The following is an 18204-nucleotide window of genomic DNA, read 5'->3' as shown; positions in this document are numbered from 1 at the left end:
TGTATCTGGTTCAGTGATCTTATCATAAGACCGAAGTGAAGCAGCGAACAATGAGAAATTGAAATGCAAATACCTTTGTCATCATCATTCATCATTGGTTTATTAGCAATTTTATCAGTTCAATACACCACAAAAAATGCGATACAATGAATAGACAGGAAGATGTCGAAGCGACTTGGATTTGTCAATGGAATCGGACACCCACCTTGGCCTAGGCGTAGTAAAGAGGAGGCATGCACACTGAATGAAAGTAAAGAATACAGTATAGAAAAAGAAAGCGACAAGAAATAGGGCGGCATGTCATGGGAAGCGAGATCGATAGGTCAGTCGTGGTCCGGTAATCTTGAGGATGGACTGTATTTATTTAGTAGTAATTGCTTGTATTTCGACTTAAATGTGGACATGCTCGTCGACTGTCGGATGGCCGGCGGGATACTGTTCCACACATCAGGTCCGGCATATTTGATGGAGCGATGATCTTTTCGGTCGATCATATGATATTTGGACGACGTGGACGCGCGTGTGTTGTACTTGTGCGCTTTTGATTCAGAGGTAAAGAAGTCATTGAAATATTCGGGGCTAAGATGGTGTTATTTATGTCAAGTTTTATGTTCTGTGTACCGTTCAACGTTCACTCGTGTGAAACTGTCATTGCTATCAAGTCGATATCCACTCAAAAGTGAGCGCAGTGCTTTTGTATCATGATTTGGTTCTTTTAGGCCGAGAAGTGATGGTTTGCTTCGGTTGCAGATGAGCTCGCAACAATTTTACTCAGCAACAGACGCAACGCAAACTACAGTTATATTGTGCAAACAATATCTTTTTGTACATCGTTTCATTCAATTTGACGATTTAATATTCGTAATAATCATCTGGATCTTCCGTTGTCGTAGTTGTCAAGCTAGTTGGAGTCGGCAGTGTTCCTTCCAGGTCGTATTCGCAAATGGCGTGCGAGTACTTCCTTCGTTCCGGTCGCAGATTCTGAAGCCCGATGACGAAAGAACTGGTGTCGATGTACATGATTACGCCGGTGTACTGTCGGTAGAATGAATAGCTGTTTCCCTTTTTGGGGTAGTAGGGCATCCATTTCATGAACGTGGAATTGCTGTTGTCGCTGTGTATGAGTTTGTCTTCCTGTGAAGCACGTTTAGCGTTACGTAATGCGGAAAGGCGAAATAATTGAAACAAGCGCTCAATGTGACCTGATTTCTACTAATAGCCATACCGACCAACGAGAATAGTGAATTTCTAAGTATATGAAGGACAACTCCAATAAACTTTTCTTGTGACATTGCTCGGATTGAAATTTGACGTGGAGAGTAATCTTTAACAAGGACGTAAATCGCGGAAGTACTGTGACTGTCGTAGTGACTATAGTGAGTAAATCTGACGTCAATATGTCGGCGGTACAAGATGAGGGTGGCAAGGAACGGCTCTCTGCGGCTACACCCGCGAGTCCAGCTGACTGTTGGGTGCAGTAGGTATCTGATAACTGATTGATGCAGCAATTAATGGAAAGAAAATATACAGTACCTCATATTTTAGTCCGACCCATGCCTGGACGACATTGTGGAATGTTTTATCCGCGAAATCATAGATCTTGTGATACAATTCCCTGGAATCGGGATTTGCAAGCCTTCCTCCGTTCTTTGAACAGTTTGACTGAACCAAAAAGCTAAACGTTGCGCAAACCCCCTTATCGTTACATAATTTAAATGCAACTGCACAATTTGAAGTAACCCTAGCAGAGATAGGACGTGTAATGTAATAAACTAACTTTTCATAACCCCTCATATACGAATTATATTCACCTGGGCATATTCGTAGGTCAATGATACTCCATCGCTCCCATGGAATGCATAGCATCTATTTCCGATGCTAATAGGAGCTAGGAATTTATTCATGCATCTTCTATCTGTGAAACAGAAATATTATGGTCCGTGTTGAAGCACCACGCAATATCCGACGAATATGACGTATCTTACTATTTTTTATCTGTTCCGGCGATTCAGTAGGTCCGGTGTAGACGGATCCAGAGACTGTAGGCGGATTCGCTATTGCAGAATAAAAATATGAAAGCGCATGATACCATATACACGCCGCTGCAGGCAGCAATGGGTGGGAGATATATTTAACCTATCTTTGTTGAACAATCGTCTAAACCAGTGGTTCCCACCCTTTCCGACTCATCGCCCCCTTATCAATTTCGACACAAATTTTCGCCCCACATGTATACATATCCGAAAAAGAGGACATGTAAGCGGGAACTTTATTCACTAAACTATGATCGTTGGTGAATTCATTAAAAAAGACCATTTTCCGAGATGGTATGTGCTCGGAAAACCCGGTTACCGCGTCTACTTGCCATTGAGTTGATCTTTTTTTCGCGTCATATGCAGAATAAGCCGTCTTTACGCGCATTTTTGATCGTGTTACTTAAAGAAATCTCATTGGGTATTCTAACATTTTCGCCCCTTATCGCCGCCAGTCGCCCCCTTGTTTCCCAAAATCTCCCACGTTGGGAACCACTTGTCTAATCCCAACTTTGTATTCCTATTTATGGTTGAATCTGGTAAAAGCCGTGTGTACGCTAATGACACATCGCCTTAACTGGGTTATCTTGTTGGAGGTTCTAGCCATATAAGATGGCTAACTTAGTTGGGGCTATAAGTACTCATGCAGATTGTAAATGATCCTACCTTTTAAATATTCCAGTTCTTTTTCCATTTTATCCAGTCGAGCTGTCATAAAATACATTGCGCGTTAGACGGGACATGTAGTGGAAGCAATTATACTACGATATGGATCATACCTTTGAGGATGTTGGATTGTTTGTTGAGAATTTCCCACACTTCTGCATAATCAGGCTCGCCTCTCGGCCCAGGAAGGCCCTGCCTACCAGTCGGACCGTTAATTCCTACCGGTCCCCGTTTCGCAACCTCTACATCTGTCTCATCGTCGTCCTCAGTTGAGCCGAAAATATCGGGGACTTTGCGACATAGCATGAAGTCGTCAGGTACACCTGCTCGCGTGTAGCCCGTGCATCTTTGAATCGACACCACAGTTGTTATGATAAAACAGAGCAAAGCCTTCAACATGCTGTGATTGCCTACCACAGAAAATAAGAACATGGTTAGCGAAATATGATGAGAACAACGATTTTAAATGAGTAAGACGACACTAATATCACTTATGGATATTTGCATTGTACATATATAGGCTATACGTACAATTCCTTATCTTTGGGCAGCGACCTAGACTTACCGACTAAGAATTAAATTTATAACTTTACTATTAAATGTTATACAATCAAGCAATCTAATGATATCAATATGGATAGGATATTCTTCCGGAGGACATATAATTGTTGTTTTATGCAAGCCTAAAACTAGTGAACGCTTCAGGCAGAGAAATTTGTAGCAACAAGACCGTGACTCATCTCACGTGAATGATGCTTGTTGATTTTTGACATTACTTGATTATGCCCGATTTCAATTACTAACAACCATAGATACACTTTCGTGTCATTTTATCATTTGAAAAATATCAGCTTGCTACTTCGGTGCAACCCCAGCACATTACCGCGATTTATTTACATACTAATACAATTAAATTATAATATATAGAAACCCATAATATAGAATTATCGAGGAATGTGACGAATGTTAATAGGTCGCGTTTTCTGATTCCGCTGATATTAGCAACGGCAATAGGATAAAAACGACAATTTCTCATCCAAGATAGGGCGATAGGCCCATTTTGCGTGATTTTGACACAATCGAACGGATTTAACTGTTTGACGAATGAAAATTGTGACTGTTGCTCTTTTAATGATACTGAACATTGCGAAAGCAAAAATTTTGTTCAACATGGATGTATGGGTATGGGCATTTGTGTTTTGCAAATTGTTTGGGATTGTCGTAATATATAGCGGTGGCATCAAGCTTACAAGCATCAAGTTTGAACGTTCAGCATATCTAAACCGCTGAGTCGGCTGATCGAGTCGCTCTATCAGGTATACCTCGACCCCTATCATCGTAACAAATCAATTGCACCTCTACGTGTGAGGCTCCCGTGTTCGTTGTACCCCAACCGTCTACAACTTTATGTGTTTGGACGACTCTGGGGACTAATGGAATGCGAATCGAAAAACAGGCTCATTTTCCTGGTTCACATCGAAAAATTGTTTCAACAGTAAAATAATATACGACTGACCAGTGGCGGCTCGTGACAATATCGGGTGGTGGGGCAAGGGGTACATGCGATGTTAATAATCTAAATGACGTCACAATAGTGTACTCCGACGTGAAAATGTGACTTCGTGGTCGTCACACACAGTTTGTATGGTGTATAGATATTAGGCATGGTTAACTAGGCTTACGCATTTCAAATTTTAATAATATATTCATGACAGAAATATATTAAAACCCGAAGCTTTTCGAGCTGACACTCTTCAAATTATTCGGAAGAAAATATGAAGTACAGTAGTTCATACCTGCATATTTTAACGTTTGTATCAGTAGGCGTATTGCGCGCGGCGTGATTTCATAGTTGCAAGATGTTCAATGACGAATTCATTGAAATCTGGAATACCCATAATGACAGCGCTGATAATCCTGAGCACATCTACTATAACTCATCGAGCCTATATCTTTTCACATCCCGATTCTAAGAGAAGTCTCGATGCGTTATAATGTGCTGAAACCACGCTTGGATTCTTCGGATGAAATCGGAGTGGCCAATATGATATTAAAAAAGCCAGTTACTGCAGCAAAGTTGATAGAAAGCGATTTTTCAACTATAGGAATTTTGAAAGTTCACCACAGGTTACTACTTCGAAAAAAAAGATGCATTGGAATATAAGCCAGTCAACTCTAACCGAGTAATGTCGACGATCGGGTAATATCGAGACACCGTTTGCAGTAGAGACCTCATGATTCTGATCACGATACCCAATTTTGTTCCAACTAGATAAACTGCCTCTGGCACCAGCAGTGTAAAAGTGTATAACAAGGCGTCCTTATCCTCGCTTATACCTCAGCCAGTGGCGTAGCAGCCACTTGGCGGTTCTGGCTCTGCGCCAGGGGCGGCAGGCTCCAAGGGGGCGGCAAAATCAGGCTGTACAGTGAGAGAGAGAGAGAGAGAGAGATGGTATTCTTTTTCGCCTGCATCATCGAGATGCGTTGACGACGGAGATGCGATACGGACTTTACAGTAAGGGCATCTAGACTGCACCCCCGTTTTTTTCTCCTCCGTGATTGCTGAGCGCCTAGCGGGATAACCGCGGATACCAGTTTTCGAGTATTTGGTCTGACCCGGCCGGGGATCGAACCCACGACCTACCGATAAAGAAACCGGACGCATCACACTATATCTCGCTCAGCACAGTGTGCACAGCCGGCTTAAAGAAGTCTAATTGGTAGACCTATAGCTGGCGTCCCGTGAGCTGAAATTCAATCAAACAGCTCTCAATCGAAAGCTAGTGTCGCGCTGATTCCAAAAACACGAATTAATATGTTAACATGACGTCGGAGCCACTCCGATATAGCCGTCAAGGCCGATTGTTCGGAGAGTTCGCAAAAAAAGGAGAATGCCTGGCGAACAATCAGAAGATGCTGGCCTCATCAGTGTTGTTGAAGAAGTTAGACGATGCATGTTTCAAGCTTCGGACAGATTTAAACTTGAAGCTGAAACTAGGTTTACCGGCATACACCACTAAAATGATATGTTTGGATTTTTGAATTCCCACGCACTGCTGCAAAGCGAAAGTCACAATTTATTCACCAGCGTTTTTAGAAGCACCTATGACGACGAGGTGGACTTTTTGGAGTTAGCTGCGAAAATTGTCATGCCTTATAGGCCTACCTTTGAATTTGGGTTCGTATAAATCAGAAGATTGCTAGCTTTTCGTACAAACCAATATGAGGCCTCTAGGACGAACACAAATTAAGCTATGATCATATGAAGTTGTTCAAATTGAGATTTTAAAAGGGTTAAGAAGTTGGTGCGGAGCAGTGAAATCAGGTTTGATCGTGGTGCAACAGCGCTTGAAGTTTTACAGTGGTTAGTTAATGCAAAGCTACTTGATTCGACACCTTATTTATGCTCGAGTCTGAAACTTTATCTGACCATTGGTGTTTCAATAACGAACTGTGTGAGAAGCTTCTCAAAGCTCAAACTGATTAAGTCTTATTTATGTTCTACCATGAATGATGATCGGCTATCAGCTTTATTCATTTTGTCTATAGAAAGAGACTACGTTCAAAAACGTGAATTTGAGGATATTATTGCTGATTTTGCTTTGAGGCGGCTATTGATTTTCTATTTGCACAATACATTCGTTCGCTATTTCTTGTCAATATTATTTTTGGCCTTATTAACGTTGAGACGGTGAGGCTGAGACGCGGCATATTATTTGTATTTATTTTCATTGATAAGATTGCTTGATCGTAAATCTATATGTCGAAATATGCTGCGGTCTACTTAGGGGGGCGGCATTTTAAGCGAGAGCCAGGGGCGGCAGCACATGCTGCTACGCCAGTGACCTCAGTACTTCATTTTTATCGAAATATGTTGGGAAAAAGGTAAGAGTGCGCTTTCCTCCCGCGTACAATTAGATCAATGGACAATTTTTAGGCTGATAAGGACCGTGTCTCTTTACCTCTAATTATTGCTCTGAAGGAAACTGCATAAACGGCGTAAGGAGCAGAAATTCAACACGATTCATGTTCGCAATTGACCGCTGGCTAACAATCTGCAGACATAAGACTATAACCTTTATAGCCTAACCGCAAAGGTCAACGAGTTCAGACACAAACGCCATTGTTATCTCATAGATTGGACCTGCCAAATTGAATCCAACACATCATTTTAAATTTGAAAAAGTAAGACGAAAGCAGCCTCGGAATTTCGGTCTCGGAACAACATAGGAGATTTTGGCCTTAAAACTGGAGACTGTGACATAGGCCAACACAAATGGCTTACTGTCTAGAAGCCTGCTGCAGTGCTGCTAAATCGGCATTGGAAAATATATTACCGAATAAATAAGTGAATGAAAGCTGTAAACTTAGTACACTGTTACATGACATCATCGAGAAGTAGCCTCATGACCCTTTTCGGTATGGTACTGTCAAAATTAATACGAACAGCCTGTTTGGAACAGACCAACACCGAATTTTGTGTAAAATTTACTGAGGAAAAGGCTGATCAAGTGATCAGATCAGCTGTTAGCCGTCATCGAAAACGAAATATCGCGCATGACAGGGGGTTGTAAGCAAATGGCTTGAAGACCACAATTTCACGGTGAAATTGACATTGGAGAATATAAAATAAAAGTAAGTATTTGAATGCAAAACGAGAATGTTAGTAAAATGTTTCATGATATCATCGTCTCGTCACCTATCTCAGTATGGAACACAGTTAACGTTACCGGCTTTTGCGTGAAATCCGCAATGTGTTAGGTAGGCTTAGTGTCAGATCGGCGCACATCTCTACCATACTCGGCATCGATAACCAAATTACTGCCCTAATCATTGAGTGTCAACCTTGAGACTTGGCACAGCGTTCGATACTAAAATCAAGACATACCGTGCAAAAGCTCATGACGGATCTAGGTAAGGAGCATCGTTAAAATCAATAGAGACCAATACCGGCTTTGCGTAAAATCTGTTAGCGATAAATGACGAGTCAGCTCTCACTCGACTTAGGAAACGAAATTACCACTAACACAGTTCAGTGACAAACTTAAAACTTGGTACAGCGTTCGATACTATCATTAAGACTTACCGTGCCGAATGTCATTACCGATCTCGGTATGGAACGTCGTCAAAATCAATGGACGGACACCAATACCGGCTTATGAGTAAAATCTGTTTGCGATACATGACGGGTCAGCACACACTCAATTTCGGAAACGGAATTACTGCCCTTATCTTCAAGTACCAACCCTGAAACTTGGGGCAGTGTTAAATACCACCATCACGACAGAACACACCAAGTTTCAAGAATTATCATGGTGTGAAACACCGTCAAAATGGACCTATACCAGCAAAGACCGACTCCACGCATATGACGGTAACCGAGTTCAGATATAGATACGATTGTTACATCACACCTTAGGGGCAACGAGGCTATGTTGTCCTACCTGCTCGGTAATTTTATGAATAGGAGAGAATAAATCATTGTTTTTTTTCTTTTCTCTTCGCAATAGCTTTGAGATAATAGACAGTGAAAGCTTGTTTTGAGCGCTACCGGGGCATGCCCCGGCTAGCCATTCGCAAAGCGAAAACACAGAAGAGAATTCGATTTTCGCGGAGACTTCGCTATATATGGGCATTAGGGCGGTTCAAAAATAACCTTTTATCCTTAATCTTGCGGGCTACGTGATTAAATCGTTAGGTTGCCTTAAAAAACGACGCACACCAAATTTGAATTCATTGCAACCAATATTCGCGGTTTACGTAGAGTTTGAAAATTTTGAATTTGCCCAGAAACGCAAAAAAAAAATTTTTCAAATTTTTCTGCCAACCCCATGAAAATGTTGGGCTGTCTTCAAAAACTATGCAAAACAAATTTGACTCAATTCCAAGCCGTAGAAGTGGAGTTATATCAGTTTTTCCTTGATAATTCTGGGACTATCCTTGATCGGTGGATAATCCAATAATTTTCATCGAAAAACTGGAATAACTCCGCTTCTACGGCTTGGAATTGAGTAAAATTTGTTTTGCATAGTCTTTGAAGACAGCCGAACAATTTCATGGGGTTGGCAGAAAAATTTGAAAAATTTTTTTTTTTGCGTTTCAGGGCAAATTCAAAATTTTCAAACTCTACGTAAACCGCGAATATTGGTTGAAATGAATTCAAATTTGGTATGCGTCGTTTTTTAAGGCAACCTAACGATTTAATCACGTAGCCCGCAAGATTAAGGAAAAAAGGTTATTTTTGAACCGCCCTAATGGGCATTAACAAGCGAAAGCACAATGCGATTTGCGTTGGGATGTCGGTATATATTGATTGCTGTGCGTCTATAAATGATAAATTATTGTTATTGAACCGAATTTTAGGTGGGGCGATGCCCCACTTGCCCTATAGGACGAGCCGCCACTGCGACTGACGAACCTACATTGTCGCCGATTCCTGGACTGAAGTTGGAGTCGCGACACAGGCTGGGTGCTGCCGAGATGTGGATGCGTGCGGTGGCGCTAACGAGTAATTCAACTGCTGTTTTTAATCAGTTGTCGCAAATGCGACGAGCCTCACTGGCTGTAGCTGAGTAGCTGGCGGATTGTCATCCCTTGACGTTAGTACGAAGCTGCCACGATGGTTGGTCGATGGGAATATATAGTCCAGGAATAGTTGTAATAATTGTGTAGGTCCCTGTGAATGTTCCCTCTAATGTTCACTAGTCTGCGCGCACTCACCAACTCACTGCGCGGTACCTTTGCACATTGTGCACAGCAGCGCGTAACATTTTGGGATAAAAAAGGGTCATTACTTTGACTAAACTCCCAAATTCCACGATTTTTTCCGAAACTTTGACGTTCGCCGCGTCGGAGTCGAGTTTTTCATCGCATTTTACTACATTTTTACATAGAAAATGATCTTCAGTTTGGCCTGGTGATAATCAGTGCCTTCTGCGAAAGATATAGTGATAATCTTTTTGTGCCCGGCGCAGATTTTTCTGTGCGCACGGTCTTTGTCCGCAGTGCGCGCAGCTTAGAGGGGACGTTGTTAGGGAAAGGACCCTATTATGAAATTCGCGAACGACTGGCATAAAAGATAGCAGAGAATCGTGCCGCAATTCAAGATCCAGTCTAGATTTTAGAAGCACTGATGCAAATTGAATAGTATAGAACAGGGTTTCTCGGCCGTTTTTCATCATTTAGGGAAATGAAACATTATATTATAAAGTGATCTGGAAATTTTCTACATCGTGTAGTATAGAGACTTCATGTTCTACTTCGGACTTAGCGTAGCCTACATCACAATTCTGCAAGTGTTATCTCAAATTGTTAACAACTCGTTGTAAGACCAGTATCTGAAAGCTAAGAAGACTTCGGTGTTGAGCCCTGACTCTCTCTCATATCCCTATCGCACATAGTCACAAAACAATGTCATATAACGTGATATTCATGCACAGTATTTAATCAAAGACCAACGTATATCGTACATTGGCACTCATATATAATCCTGCATCAGCTGTCCGTGCTGGGTGTAAAAATGTACAAAATTGGTGAGTCGTCAACATAGACATAAAATACCTACGTAATCATTGTAGGTTTCACAATTTTCTTTTACTTTTGCTGGCGACAGGCACGGCACTGCCTCACTTTTCTCCCCTGGCCGCACGCTGCCGGTAGTACGTCATGGTTACAATACACTCTACCGCCGCACAGTGCACAACGCACATAAACGCTGATGCAAGAAGATGCTTTTAAAACTTGATAGAATATTGCACGGTGAAGGTTGAAGCATATCAATAGGTACATACATAATTGCGTACACAAAATTGTAAAATCCGTAATTGACAATTGCATTACCATTCTGGTAACACTCGCTTCAAGGTTCATGAGGCTCTTTCGGCTTAAGTTAAATTTAGAAAACACCGGTACGGATATCGGAGCTTGCGACGCGAGCTTCGAAAGGCGCCCACATATCGCATAACAGCGCTTTCCGTACGTTATTCTGCTTTCTTGTCGTTTGCATGCTGAAAGTTCGCAGGCCGCGCTTCTAATTCCACTTTAGGCGTTCCAAGCACTTTCCACGCCCCCAGAACCATTTTACGTAGCCAGAGTATGTTCAGGACGTCCAGCACTACGCATGGCAGTAACCACGAAACCAGAACCGGCAGCCCCAGCCTGAAAAACAATGAAATCGGAGTATATCGCAGTCGCAGACAGCGAAAATGCGTTTCACACCTAATATATATTATTTAATACAGGAAGACATGCATTCGGTTATTTTTTATCTAGATTCCATAGCGGAATCGGGTTGATAGCCTATATCAACTGTTGAGTCGTTACGGAACGTTTTCACGGAGTAAATTTGACAGGAGCATATTTTTATTCCGAGATCAGAGTTATATTCCATTACATTATCATATATAGGCTACTCGCCAATACTTATCTTATCTGCGGTTAACAATAACTCGGTACGCGGTATGATACGTGAAAGGTGCGTTAGCGATTACACTGCCACGAGTGTGAGGTAGTATAGCTTCGTTTTGGATTTCGAATTGTAAGCTTGCGGTTATGTAAAATTATGTCGAGTATTCATTAGCGTGTATAATGGATATGTGATTAATGGCTATATTCCTACGACAAATGACAATCCATCAGTCCAAGCTTGTTCAGATCTTGACACAAACTATGGCTGAACAGCAGGGCGAGCTCTAACTAAGTATAAACTTGCAATAATGCTATTTATCTTATCGATTTATTTATGGACGCTTTGGGCCGCGGAAACACGTCACAGCGTGACCTAGTATCTAACAGCCGCATTTGTACGTGTTTTCGTAGAGAGAATGGGCCATATCAATCAAACTATATACGGAATTCAAGCTGGTAATTATGCGACAAGGGTGATTCTTGATAAAACCACGAGTATTGGAGTTATTCCGAAGACTAGGAGGCGACTAATAATGCGGCGATTTGGAGTAATTAGGTTGGCTAGACAAAGACATATCGCTGCCAGTTGGTATTCTGCGCGGCAAACCCTTGTTAGATCGAATGTATGGTAGTTTTGAGTTCAGACGTGTGTCTCCTTTTGCGGTCGATTCACAATCACAGGTAAGAGACGCGAGTTCGGCGATGGAATATTTTTCGTGACCAAAGGTCGCGCGGTGTTGACATGCACGCACTAAACTACACGCCCTATCTGTGTGATATAGGTACTATACATTATACATTTCGCGCCGAACAGGCAAACTTCACGTTATTTCCTCAAGTTGTAAAGACCCGATTGAGTTGTTTATTGTTTCTATACAAACAAATGTCGTTTGCTAACCTCGAGAGTAATCCCACGTGACTACATTTTAATTTAGACAAATGCATCGGAAATAACTTGATACGAGAAGCGATAAGTAACATCCGTCACTGGTGATTTATTTAGATGGCGTTCTCATCAATCCGAAATAGTGGTAGCGCGTTTCTTTGCGGCCCCTGAGGCCCTGACTATAAACTTCGGTTACAGTTGGAATGGTTTGAAGTATAAGTGGATCGATCAATAGCTGCAAATATGTTTTGCCAATAGCCTACGGCATCCGCGGACATCTTCGATATCAGAAAATGCATTACCTCAAACGGTACAGCGCTACAGGGATGGGCGATGGCATCTTTTGATGGCATCATGATTTTGAGGTGTAGGATTGATGAAAAACTTATGAGCACCCAAACTAAACTGAATATTTAAAACAGTCATTTGCGAGGCTGCCATTACCGAAATATAATTCCCACGTGTTACCGACATTCCAACAATTTCATTCCTAATTATTTGAAGAGATTCTTGGAAGTGCAGAACTTCAATATACAATTGAATAGTATATTCATATTGAAATGAACCCGAATATTTTCGGCTGACACTCGTCAGGGGTAATCGTCACCAACTCGTAGATAGGGCTGGGCACAATGATTCGAGTACTCGAATCTGAATCGAGTATTAATTTTAATGATTCGAGTCGAGTAGTAAAAGACGATTTTTCGAGTACTGAAATTATATGCTCCTCGCAACTGATAGTTAATTTACTAACGAGAGGAAGCCTTGAAACCTTGATTGGCCGTGTCGCAGCATACCAGACATAGTACAAAAGCTACAAACGTTAGGCCTACTGGAAATAGCACATTTCCCAAGTCATGATCATCCCACAACATTGTCAAAAAGTGCAATGAAATGGGTATGGTCGAAGAAATACCAAAGCATCTTTAATGTGACGGATAACAGCCATAATGTTCTTTGTGGTGGCATAAAAGGTACATATTTGAACTTCGACATAGTACAATATGTTGTGACGTCATAATGAGTGATACTCGATTACTCGACTCGACTCGAAGCATATTAGGTGATTCAGAATCGAATCACTCAGGTACTCGATTTTGCCCAGCCCTACTCGTAGAGAATAAGAAAGAACATTGTATATCAACAGTCGTATCAAAAAATATGACGTCACCAGCATGAAAGAGAGAGCGTTCAGTGCACCATTGTTAGGCGGTACACGAACTCCTTCTGTTGACAGAGTTTTGGTTGGTGTATTTTGATAAAAGTCGACTCCAGGGCACACAAGCGGAAGTGTGAACGGCCCCTCCCAATAACCCGAAATTTGTCGTCTCGATAATTATTCGCACAAATCGGATTATCCAACAGATGTTTGCCGATTGCCGATCTCCACTAGTTGCTGACGGTTACCCCTGGCGAGTGTCAGCCGAAAATATTCGGGTTCATTTCAATATGAATATACTACTCAACTTCTAATTATGCAAATATTTTTACCCAAAACACTTCGTGTAGCTTTCGGTGGGCAAGACTTCAGTAGGAGCCTACTCGCTAAGTATACCATCACATAACACACAATGGAACGCGGGTCAGAAAACTGAATTCGGTATGCCTATGCAGGCCTACCTGAAAAATTCATCCGTCAACGCTGCTTGATACACTTGATACCAATAAAACGGCAGACTAGCGATCCGACAGAGAAAAAACACACCCATCATGACGAGACCATTATAAATATAGACCTTCGAATCCTTCTTGCCAATAAGCGACAAGTACCACCTTAGGAATGGAAAAATTAGGGTTTATAAAACGGTCGTCAGGTCAAAATATATTCTATGATTACCGGATAGCCAATAACGGCGACGAAAATTCAGCTAGAACGCGAAAATTGGCGAAATACGACAAGCATCCAACAAACTGAAATTGGGAATTCGTAAATTACAAAGAATCGGGGTGTTACTAAAGGTATACATACTCACAGCGACCATCGAAAAAGGCCACAGGGCACTCAAATGATGGGCCACGTAATCCCAACCCCCATCTTCGTCCATGTGACTGAGAACGTATCGGAGGTCTGGTGATTTAAATTCGACAATAAATACAGAGAGCAGTGAATTTGAATTACAGTTTTATTATAAATATATGAACCGGTTCGGAAATAATTCGCCTAATTGTGAAAACATATATCATAATATAATCTCCAACATAAATATTATGTAATTGCTAGGTTCTAGGCATTATAAAGCACGATAGGATACATAAATCCATATTGACACCATAGACGTAGAATGGCCTTATGCAAACATCCCTAAAACAATAGCCAGGTCCTTATTGTTTGCTCCATCGCAACGGTGGACGAGCCTGAGACACGTACTAAGTAAATCACACAACACTTTCATTAATCAGATGAATAGTCCACATATCATTAGATTGCATATCATGCAAGAATATTTTACTGAAGTTATTTTATTGAAGTCAAGCGACAGAGTCATGTCACAGTGTCATTCATATCACAGTGACGGCGATTTGGTAACGACGCAGTACGGCTCGGTCAGCAATAAAACTTGATATACAACCATTGAACTATTCACGCCAAAATATAAGACATGAAGTACATTCAAAGTGTATAATGCAATAAGTCACCGCAGAAATTGGGATTTCTAACTAAAGGTATACATACCTGACAGAAAGAATCCAATAGAGATGGACAAGTTAGTTCTGATATACCACGAATCGCCCCTGAAGATATAGAAAACAATTACAGCTACGCAAATTCATGTAGGTAAGCGGTATAGGTAAGTTACCAAAAGACATCCTGCTTTGATGCATCATCATATAGGAAACAGTATACGCAGATAGTGCAAACGATTGCAGAATGGATAGATGAAATCACTCTGTAACAGTATACGGACCGTGTTTCGGAAATACAACAATTGCGCTAATACCTTGCGATCAGTGCGTCTTTTTCAGCAGAAGAGTATGATCTACCAGGAGGCAACAGGAACTTGTTGTAAGGCTTCAACAATTGGGTCATTAATTCAAAAAATATCCAACTCATGACCACTTGAAGCGAGTGTTGTCCGGCACTGGGGTGGAGTTTTAGAATATCCCATTCGAAATATGCCATATTTCTTTCACTTCAGTGAGAATTGTATAACGTTAGATTACTCACCTCGGATAATACGGTACAGTGAAGCTTTAATTTGCCTTATGTATCTGTGATTTATCTTATGCAAGAAACAAAGCGCAGAACTAAAGGGAGGCAGAATGGACCAAGCGGTAGCCTACCAAGCAAATCATCCAGATGTAACGGATGACAGTGCCGATTATGTCTAAACTACTGTTCCCTTCGTGGTTTATCCGGTCTATGCTTCCATTGTTCTAAATGTGCAAATATAACCAACATGATCTTGATGTTTTGCCCATTGACCTCAACGCGCGTTCCGCCTTACGCATTACTAGAACACTCACTGAAAACTAGCATGCAGAGAGACCCATAGTATACGCCTACGCCTACGCCACACCTCGAGGCATAAAATGTTTTGATGCGGCCTGCTCAGTGGGCCTGCCTCATGTGGAGATCAAATTCACTCAACTATGACAAGTCGTTCGACTAATAAGCACAATGTTAGGATAGTACTGGAGCGCAAAATGTTGCACAAAAGTCCGTCGGCTCTAACCTGCCGTTATGGAAATCCTTGCTTACTGACCATATATTTCGACGTTTATCGGTTATTTCTCAAGAATTATTTGGCTGTGTGTGATTTCAAGGAATGTAGTATGTATTTCAACTACATTGAAACGAAATATTTATAAACGAACGAAATGTCTCTTATATGTGATGCAATATAAATTTCGGCTTGGAGCGAAAATATTACTAGTCGCGATACAGGGTTATTGCTGGTCATGACCTTGCAGTTCAGTCCGCCATAGTCGCACGAATGCGATGACATGCTGTCATTGCCCAATGGAACACAAGTACTCACAGAGTGAAGAAACAACCGGCAAGCAGGTAACTACCACTCTGCGATACGGGATTTCCCAGTAGCCTTCAAGTCTAAACGCGTGTCTGCAGCAACTTTTATTCAATAGACTAGACTAAACATGCAGAAACCTTATATTAAAAGTCCACCGATGTGAAATAGTTTTTTTTATTGTTGTCGTCTTATGCAGGACCTTGCAGGCAGGGCCGTAACTGCCGCACCCCAAACCCCCCAATTGCGGGGAGGCGAGCTCGTAGGGGGCCCAAAATTATTTCGTGAATTACCACAAATTATAGAGTATTTTTTTTTAAATTGATTCAACTTTTGCAAAACTTTTTCGCGCTGTGCGCGATTTCAAGTTGCCAGATATATGGATTAATGGGTACCCTTCCCCCAAGAAAAAATACGCAAGATTTATAGAAATTGGCATATCAGCGTTCGCCATTACCGCGCCGCGATGCACCAAGACATATAAAGTTTTAGGCCATGCAACACGCGACTCCAATAAGTGGGCCAGAACGGGGGGCCCAAGACCAACGTTTTTTTTGGGGGGGGGGCTGACGAAGTGCTGTTACGGCCTTGCTTGCAGCACATCCGCAAGCATACTGCTTTCTCTCTCTGATGACTCTTCGTTTCCTCTTCACCAATTCACAAACTGGCAATAAATTTACAATTGATTTCTGTGATAGATCTATGTATTTGGATGACTCGAAATATAGATGGTCAGAGTCATCCTATTGAAATTTTCATCGGATCAAAACATCACAAGATCGTGATATAAGGAAAAAGATCGAACGGTGTCTAATTGATTTGTAGCATGCAGTCATTTTAATATAGGGCAGTGGTTCCAGCGGCGGCTTGTGACAATATAGGGTGGTGGGGCAAGGGGTGTACGCAATTTTAATCGTCTGAATGACGCCACAATTGTGTATTCCGCCGTGAAAATATGACTTCGTGGTGGTCGGTGTCCGGTCAATACCGAGAATACTATAACCGAGAATGCTATTACCGAGAAGGACAATACCGAGAATGGACATGACCGAGAATGGACAATACCGAGAATGGACATTACCGAGAATGGACACCACCGAGAAAGGACGTTACCGAGAACGCAATATATGCAATGCAGGCATGTTATGTATATGAACATGCCTGTGCATGACGGCGTGGCCACATTCGTTATCGATTCTGAGGTATAAATTTCTCGACAACGTCCGTCCCAGTAAACCAGATTCTTGACATTGGTAATTCTCGGTAATGTCCATTCTCGGTAATGTCCGTTCTCAGTAATGTCTGTTCTCGGTAATGTCCTTTCTCGGTAATGTCCATTCTCGGTAGTAGCATTCTCGGTAATGCCCATCTCGGTAATAGCATTCTCGGTAATAGTATGGAACCCTGAGTGATTCCCAATCATTGATCCGAAAATGAGGACACAGAAACGGGACATTTATTCAACTAACTCTGATCGCTTTTGAATATACTAAAAAACAGATCATTTTTCAGATTAGGAAATGGTGAAGCGTCTGGCTTCTTGATCGGTAGGTCGTGAGTTTTATCCCCGGCCAGGTCAGACCAAAGACCTGATTAGTAACGCTGGTATCCATGTCTTCCTCGGTTGGCGATCATGCATTACTGGGATAGCATGATTTTAAAAAGCCGTACAAGGCTATCTGCACCTTCCTTGTCATGCGGCATATGCACATCATCCACTCATGGTGTACTTATCCCCAGATCGTGTGTATGTGTATCATGAGTCGGTGTAGATGCCGCAAAAAAACACCATGGACAAAAATAAACTACGCCCTCTACCCTTTCTCGCGTCTACTTGTCGTTGAGTTGACCTTTCGTCGCGTCATATGCAGAATAAACCGTCTTCAAGTGCATTTTTTGCCATGATAGTTAAACACATCTCACTGGTCGCTCTAACATTTTCGCCCCCCATCGCCCCCTGTCGCCTCCTTTGGTATTTTCGCCCCCTTGTTTCTCAAAATCGCCCACCTTAGGAGCCTCATGATCAGACCCCCCCCTTGACCAAGATCATGTAAATTAGAGTGGAGTGGAAAATAAAAAATAAAAATTTCGAAAAAGTGTCTTGATATATGGTGCCAAATAGCAAATAAATTAATTCTATCATAATTTTGGGTTCGTACACCCTCTAGTGGTAGTGCATTTTCACCGAACGAGCCGAAAATAGCCATATCTTGATAACCGCTTACACTAGAAAGCTAGTTTTGGA

At 41.7% G+C, this 18204-nt stretch overlaps 2 protein-coding genes across 2 annotated transcripts; both read right to left on the bottom strand.

Annotated features, from left to right (window-relative positions):
- Positions 1 to 74: 74 nt before the first annotated feature.
- On the bottom strand, positions 75 to 3144 carry LOC145442737 (uncharacterized). Its single transcript, XM_080320718.1, has 6 exons — positions 2813 to 3144; positions 2700 to 2741; positions 1986 to 2054; positions 1812 to 1915; positions 1534 to 1662; positions 75 to 1134 (listed from the first exon to the last, which is right to left on the bottom strand). Exons 1-6 carry the CDS (start codon positions 3129 to 3131, stop codon positions 853 to 855), a joined length of 945 nt encoding a protein of 314 aa, XP_080176844.1. The 5' UTR covers positions 3132 to 3144; the 3' UTR covers positions 75 to 852.
- A 6968-nt stretch (positions 3145 to 10112) lies between these two features.
- Positions 10113 to 15453, bottom strand: LOC145443376 (TLC domain-containing protein 4-B-like). Its single transcript, XM_080321348.1, has 7 exons — positions 14931 to 15453; positions 14790 to 14879; positions 14666 to 14724; positions 13965 to 14059; positions 13829 to 13902; positions 13612 to 13764; positions 10113 to 10856 (listed from the first exon to the last, which is right to left on the bottom strand). Exons 1-7 carry the CDS (start codon positions 15110 to 15112, stop codon positions 10679 to 10681), a joined length of 831 nt encoding a protein of 276 aa, XP_080177474.1. The 5' UTR covers positions 15113 to 15453; the 3' UTR covers positions 10113 to 10678.
- Between the last annotated feature and the right edge of the window lie 2751 nt (positions 15454 to 18204).

The sequence above is a fragment of the Botryllus schlosseri genome, chromosome 7 (assembly GCF_051294905.1).
Source record: "Botryllus schlosseri isolate E-star chromosome 7, Bs_hap1, whole genome shotgun sequence".
NCBI classification, from domain to species: Eukaryota; Metazoa; Chordata; class Ascidiacea; order Stolidobranchia; family Styelidae; genus Botryllus; species Botryllus schlosseri.
The sequence above is the reverse complement of the archived record's forward strand: the minus strand, read 5'-3'. Positions and strand labels throughout refer to the sequence as shown.

Coding starts and splice junctions, on each gene's coding strand:
- LOC145442737 (XM_080320718.1), bottom strand. CDS start 3,131: ATGTTCTTATTTTCTGTGGTAGGCAATCACAGCATGTTGAAGGCTTTG. Junction 1,663..1,811: donor TGACCTACGAATATGCCCAG/GTGAATATAATT, acceptor TTTTTGGTTCAG/TCAAACTGTTCAAAGAACGG. Junction 1,135..1,533: donor GGGTCGGACTAAAATATGAG/GTACTGTATATT, acceptor CGTGCTTCACAG/GAAGACAAACTCATACACAG.
- LOC145443376 (XM_080321348.1), bottom strand. CDS start 15,112: ATGGCATATTTCGAATGGGATATTCTAAAACTCCACCCCAGTGCCGGA. Junction 14,060..14,665: donor TATTGGATTCTTTCTGTCAG/GTATGTATACCT, acceptor TTAAATCACCAG/ACCTCCGATACGTTCTCAGT. Junction 13,903..13,964: donor GGCCTTTTTCGATGGTCGCT/GTGAGTATGTAT, acceptor TCCCAATTTCAG/TTTGTTGGATGCTTGTCGTA.